We start from the raw sequence: 7500 nt of genomic DNA on the forward strand, positions 1-7500 counted from the left end.
ACCCCGTTGAAGTCCTGAATTTTTCGGCTTCTCTATGCAATTGCAAAAATTTCGTTCATGACTGCGAAGATCATAGCTTTACTTGATTTCATATCCGCAGTTCATATATGATTCATTTCATATACCATTTCATCATTGATTCATTCCTCGCGGGGCCATTAGAACCCACAAATGACCAGCTCCCCACGTCAGTGGCTCCATATGTCAGTTGGTTAGAGCGTCGCACCCGAATCGCGGGGTCACGGGTTCAAACCCTGTTGAAGTCCTGAATTTTTCGGGCTTCTCTACGCAATTGCAAAAATTGCGTTCATGACTGCGAGGATCATAGCTTTACTTGATTTCATATCCGCAGTTCATATATGATTCATTTCATATACCATTTCATCATTGATTCATTCCTCGCAGGGCGATTAGAACTCACAAATGACCAGCTCCCAACGTCAGTGGCTTCATAGCTCAGTTGGTTAGAGCGTCGCACCGGAATCGCGGGGTCACGGGTTCAAACCCCATTGAAGCCCTGAATTTTTCAGGCTTCTCTACGCAATTGCAAAAATTGCGTTCATGACTGCGAAGATCATAGCTTTACTTTATTTAGTTTTTTCTTGTTGCTTTGGTCTCAGCTGCTATGTTTGTACATAGGTGTACATTCTTTGCGGATTTTGATTCATTTGTGGCAGCAACTTATCGTGAGCTTGTTCCTGAACTCTCAGATGGACACATACATCGCTAGACATGAAGGAACAGAAATCAAATGGAAGGAAATAACTAGATTTATTATATGACTGCTGTGATTGGCTCCCCGAGCTCCATCTTGCCCTCTCAGGATTTCTCGCTTGGTCCTGCAAGATCAAAGATCATTTTTTGGTGTTTTTAACCCATATAATAAATCCTTTATTTACCAAGCATGTTCTGTCAAGGTGGCTGGATATTGGCCTCATACTTGGCCAATATCCAGCCATCTTGACCTTATGCTTGGTCAATAACCCATGTGTAAATACTGTGTATTATTTATGTCTAATTACAGTGGAACGCCATTAATACAGTCATCAACGGGCCTAAACAAATTGGCCGTATTATTGGGGTGGCTGTATTACCAGGGTAGGATGAAATTCATGACTTAAGGGCCGTAATGACTTACGTATATCACATTTGCACTTCCAGAACAACTTTTCTCTTTAATAAACAACAGGAATGTACATACAGTAATTGTATAAAATACTTAATGAAACTTCGCTCAGTAGGTAAAACACTTAAAATTGTTACGTGTACTGTACGTTCTGAGCCCAAAATCAAAACAAGAACAGGCCCAGCTTACTTATAATGCTTCTAAAAAACTGAAAGACTAGTATCCTGTGACTGAGGCAGAGGTCCCTTTGATTTAAGACCCTGAGTTATAAGCTAGTGCACCTTGGATTTGAACAAAGACTCTTTCACTTATTCCAAAGCTTTTCCAACTGGGCAAACTGGTTTCTGGTTGTTATGTGTACTGTTGTTTTCTTCTACGCATGGACCTGTTATGGGAAAACATGCTCTTATGGGCTGCAAACATGACAAGTTTTGACAGTGTTTTTGATGAAAGCACAATGACTTAATCCCTTCGCAATTTGCCTTACTAGATGTTACAGTAGTGTCTCATCATGGGAGGAGTATTGCTGACAGTACTTTGTAAAAAAAGAAAGTAAATTGGCTGTTAGATTACCTTGGTAAATTACAAAGGTCAATGAAATTGACATGTCACAAGCGTTTTGGTTTCTAAATTTAGTGTGAGTGGCCGTATTAATGAGGTGAAAGGATTCTAAGTTGTTTGGGATTTTAAATTGTTGCCGTTGGCCATATTAGCGAGTGACTGCATCAACGAGGGTTTTCTATAAGAGAATGTATGACGGTTTTGCCAGGCCAAAAAAATGGCCGCAATAACGAGGTGGCCATAAGGCAGGGTTCCACTGTACTACAGAATATACTAGACAGTGTCAGTGTCGGCATTGCACTTCGTTGTATTTATTATTCTAGTTTGTATCTGTGGTTACAGAGGAGTTGCCACGGCCATTTCTAAGAATTATGGAGTTTTTAATAAATTAATTCATTTATTTTAGGTACATCCTCGAACATCTGTCGAAGATCAGGACGAGTTGTCATCCCTATTACAAGTTCCTCTTGTGGTAGGTATCATCAATGTTCTCCACAGTTAAGTGCCTATATTTATACAGAGTGCTATTAGAAGCTTTGCAGCATCAACTGTCCAAAAAGGGACTTTTCTTTTTTTTTGGGTGTAGGAGGAGAAAAACAGGGGCTTGGTTTTTCAGGGGTCTCAAAAAGAATGAGACAAAAGAACACATCCTTTTGTTCCCATTCGTTTTCTTCCTTCTACTTCTCCAACCCCTCCTGTGATCTGCAATGCAGTTCATGACACAAGAATGTCATCAAAGTAGAAAATAAGATAATTTGAACAGTGATGTTGATGATCATCATCATTCATCTGCACCATTTGCAATGCCTCACAGGATTGGTTGGAAAAAAAAAACCAGAAAGAAACTATACTAAAACATTTTTATTCACCTCAGGCTTGGTGAATATCGGTGAATAGAAACCTTGATTTCATCTTGGTTTTTATTCACCGATATTCACCTCACGTTTGGCGAATAACATTGTTCAATATACCATAATGGCTAAGCTAATCGAAGCTTGAGAAATGCATTATCCAATGATCTAGTTTTTAAAAATACACATTATGTAATTGCAGGCTGGGACAGTTAACAGAGGCAGTGATGTGGTAGGAGCAGGCATGGTTGTCAATGATTGGATTGCCTTTTGTGGATTGGATACGACTAGCACTGAATTATCTGTCATAGAAAGTGTGTTTAAATTGGGTGATGGCCAACCTTCAGCAATTGCATCCAGCATGAGGGCATCATTATTTGAGAGGTATGTTGATCAAGAATTAGAATGGTTGAGAATGGAAGATCACGTGACTTTTGGAGCAAAAATTGAGGTAAAAAAGACCAAAAAAAAGTCATCCACAAAAATTATTGCCAACTCTAGCGAGGTTGTTTGACATCTCTGCAGCAGCCAATCAGAATCAGGGATTTCCCTTTGGCCTGCTTTGATTTGATTTGATTTTCCAAGTATCCCCCAGTCATCCCTGAAAAATATCAGTCCATGGATTTGATGTAATGTAATTTAAAGTCTTCCCAATTAATAAAGCACTTGTTCTTGTCTACATAAGCTTAAAACTAAGTACCGTAATACAGTGACATTTTCTTGTGAACTGAGACTTGCCACTGGTGAAAATAATAATTATTATAACTTCGTAACAATGAGAAATTCAAAGTAAATTTAACCCTTTCACTCCCAAGAGTGCCACTTATAGATTTCACTCTGTCTAACGCCAGACAATTTTACTTGTCAGTGGGGAACCCCACGGGGGTGAAAGTGTTAACAACAGCTAGATTCACTCAAAAACCATGTCCCCATTAAGACACACAAACCAACTCATGCCATCATCAGTTTAATTTAAATCTATACATCTATACTCAGTTTTATTTTTACAAGATCCTCACAAGTTTCTGCTCGGAAAAATGCATTAAACTTGTTTTTCCAAAATGGCCATCATCCTGCCTTTTTCAAGGAATTTGTTTTTTTTGTATTTTGAAAAGGAAGGACTTGAAGTGTCATACAGAGAAATCAACTGACAATCTTTTTTGACAGTTGCTGACACGTTGTTGTCTTGTTTTTTTCTTGTAAACTACTTCTGTGGTTGGATGGCTGAAATCCAGATCTGAATAAAAGAAAAAATCCTTTGCAAGATTTATTTCTGTTAGCATCTGGAATTCCTTGGAATCGAATTTAAAACTTTGTAACAACGAAATAATCTTTAAGAAGTGTTTAAGAAACTGCTAAGTGACTTTTTAGGAAGTAATTATTGATATTGTGATAAGTAGTTACGTAATTGATAGTGATGATTAGTTATTTTAGTCTTGTAAATAATTTAACTAATTATGTAAATTATTATTTTATAATTATTATTGTTCCTGAAAACCCCCTTTGGGGAGGTTCAATAAAGTATGTATGTATGTATGTATTTTGGCATATCAATTTGATTTTCTTTTCCCTTCTTTAGTTTATCTCCAAGATAAAATTGAGCTATCGCTAGTGACTGTAAATCTCTTATTTCATCGAAAACTAAAGCCATCTATTTGTTTCTTTTTATACCCGTTCAGTTTCCTTATCACTTCAACATTTTGCCCTTTTTTCGTTTTGTGCTTCTAAGACATAACTTTCTAGAAAGTTATTTATTTCTTGAATTGATTACCGATACTATTTGATGGCAACACTTACAAAGGAAAAAAAAAAGGGAAGGAAAATGCCGTAAGGATAATCTATGGAAGGGTCCAATACTCCATACGTGGCAGATCACATGGAGATACACTTCCTAATAATAATAATAATAATAATAATAATAATAATAATAATAATAATAATAATAATAATAATAATAATAATAATAATAATATTATTATTATTATTATTATTATTATTATTATTATTGTTATTATTCCATGCGATTAACAACGAATAAAATACTTCATCAGATTGCTTCAGAAAGTCTTCAAATTAGAGCTATTTTGGATACTGCTTATAAAAATAACAGTCTTATATTTTTAAAAAAGATCGCCTCTGTTAGCCTTTTCGCTACTTCAACGTCGGGTGAACATGTGTACTTGTCCCCAATTTTAGTGTTATTTGTGGCTTACCCTCCTGCCTCGTCCCGCTGAACTTTCCCTAGGTCTTCGATTACAGTTAAAATTATGCTAACTCCACCTCACTGTTTTCTATCCTACAGCATGACGTAATTACAAAAAAAACACTGCCTCCTCCTGTTTGCATGTGAATCAAGGCAGTAACGACAACTACGACGTCATACAGCTGAGATCCGGAGGTGATTTCGACGACCAAGTCTTCTAAAGGGAAAACAAACTGTTGAAGTAACAAACTCGGTCACTCACACTTTTTTTTCTTAATAACTGAACTCTGAAAGATCACCGTAACGTTTAAAGTGCTATACTATGATCAAATTTTTATCCCCTGAATTTGTAGGTTTATTACATAGCATTCCAGGAAAGATTAAAAACGCCGTTTACCGTTTGGAAATAGGGACCTTAAGCAAGGAAAGCGACGACTACGGCTACGAGAGAGCCATATAAAAATAGGTTTAATTAGTAAAACAATGGTTCTACGCGCCCTGCACGTGCGTTTTACATTTTGATACATTTCTTTGCCGTTCTCGTTTTGACAACGACGTGAAATGATCAAATTTGAGGCCATGTGGAGGACGAGAGCACCTGACGATGAATTTTTAATTTTCTCTTTAAATATTCACACCGTTCTCACCGATTCCATTCTTGGAATGTGGACTCACATTTTCCATGCCGAGTGACTTGGAGTAAGCGCAAAATTATTACAATAACGGAAAATAATAGGGAGCTTAAGCAACGACAACGGCGACAGCAACGAGAACGTCATCTCAAAATATAAATTTGCATTATTTTAATCGCTTCGTGACTATTTCAACGTTTTTAATATGACAACGGTGTGGTAATTCCTCAAAGATGACACCAGTCGGAACGGCATTCCATTTTAGGAGAGAAAATGAAAATTTATCCTCAAGTGCTGACGTTCTTCATAAAACCAAAAACTTGGCTATTTCACGTTGTTGTTTTGACGACGGCAACGAAATGGACAAAAGTGAAAAACGCACGTGCAGGGCGTGCGAAGCTATTGCCTTTAACCACTAAATATGCAAATTCGTGACGTTCTCGTTGCCGTCGCCGTTGTCGTTGCTTAAGCTCCCTAATATTTTTTCGACAACGTTTAAGGTCCCTAATATCTGCATTGGTTCAGGAGATATGTAAATTTGATAAACGCGTAAAATATGCAAATGGTAGGACTGATGACGTCATTCACTATCACGTATATAAATAGAGCTATCCTGGTCAATTTGCAGCAGAGACCATTGAAACTCGGTAGGCTAATGGTTCCACAGGCAACACACCTATTGCTATAAAGAAATTGGTTCCCATGGCAAGTCGCTCATTTCCAGTCCCCTCCAACCTGATTTCAATATTTTCGGTGATTTTAAGCTCGAAAAACATTAAACAAGGCCACAAATTCGACCTAAGTTAACATTTTTATATGCGTGCAGGATTATGCAAATGAGGCACCATAGGCAAATAACAAAACAGAACACCATAGGTGGTCAGAAAAGCCTTTATTATGAGGGAGGTCTGGAACCCGGTATGTTGCAATGGTAACAAAACTCGTATGCTCTTATTGTGGAGCACATCTACTTGAATCTTATGCAAAGAATCAAGCATTTCTGATATAAATTGGCTGAGATATCTTTTTCATCATATTTGATCAAAATTCGATTGAGTACATGACGTCATCACTTGGCTAATTTGCATATTTAAAGAACTTGAATATCTCTGGAACAGAAAGAGATACTTTAAAATAGCAAACAGCTATCTTTTCGTCATACAGACTACACATTTGTCTTAAAATGGTTTAGATAGGAAAGACGCGAATTTCGTCATAGTAGCACTTTAATTGCCTGGTCTGGCCGGTCAGTTCTGTCAAACGGGTAATGGTATTCTAACCTAAGAAATTCTATAGTAGATGCATAATTTTAGAGTCACCAAACAAAGTCTAACGATTTTGACCGTTCACAAGGGACCGGCAGTCCGTCTTTCTTTTTTTTTTTTTTTTTTTGGAGTTAAACAAGGCTAGTACACATTTGATGGGTGTGAGATCATGCGATAAAAGTGGCCTCGGGGATGGGGAGAGAGACTGTCCCCCTCCCCCTCCCCCTCCCCCTCCCCTCCCCCCCCCGGATAAAGGGTGCTGGCATCAAATCCGGAATTAGATGACACAACGGGAAGCAGCAGTGGATCGTTCCATGTTGCTTTAACTCCGTGGATAATCGCTTACCATTTTGTGAGATTGTGCAAATTTTTGTTTCTAAGCGACATTTGATTTGTTGCCGACCTCCTCGTCGCGTAAGCTGCCATCATCAGAGCAGAAAAGAAAACTCTCCACCTTTCTCCCTCCATGTCTGAAGTAATGAAGGGAAGAAAAGCTTTAACGAAGGGTACAAAGTAATAGAATTCAGTAGCATCGCATTTACGTGAAACGTCAAATAGACAGACTGTTATTTGTCGTGAAAAGATGGCAATCTCTGGATATCCTTGTAGAGAAAAAGCCAAGCGTTAGCCCGTTTGCCGTGAAAGCCCTCCAAAGTCTCTCTAATTCTTAGTCACTACCTACCGGTATATTTGTAAACTTGACAGTATGCGCAATATCGACATTATATTGAAAAAGTAATTACTACAAATAAAAAAGTTTTTATACAATAGATGTTGTGTTCGTCTTTCAGTGATTTGCGTTTAGGATTCGCGCGCGTTTTTGATGTCACAATAGGCCATTTCAGAGTTCATGTCTGCCTCC

The 7500-nt window shown here is 37.8% G+C and overlaps 2 protein-coding genes across 2 annotated transcripts in view; both read left to right on the top strand.

Moving 5' to 3' along the window:
- Positions 1-7404, top strand: part of LOC138019584 (eukaryotic translation initiation factor 6) — a 17552-nt gene extending 10148 nt beyond the window's left edge. The window contains exons 6-8 of the mRNA XM_068866442.1: positions 2094-2159; positions 2741-2922; positions 4841-7404. Of these exons, the coding sequence (XP_068722543.1) occupies positions 2094-2159; positions 2741-2922; positions 4841-4850 (258 nt within the window). The 3' untranslated portion in view covers positions 4851-7404. The remainder of the gene's footprint in view (positions 1-2093; positions 2160-2740; positions 2923-4840) is intronic.
- LOC138019581 (ornithine decarboxylase-like) overlaps positions 1-7500 on the top strand; it is a 163149-nt gene that overhangs the window by 95258 nt on the left and 60391 nt on the right. The window lies entirely within an intron of this gene.

The sequence above is a fragment of the Montipora capricornis genome, chromosome 10, assembly GCF_036669925.1.
Source record: "Montipora capricornis isolate CH-2021 chromosome 10, ASM3666992v2, whole genome shotgun sequence".
NCBI lineage: Eukaryota > Metazoa > Cnidaria > Anthozoa > Scleractinia > Acroporidae > Montipora > Montipora capricornis.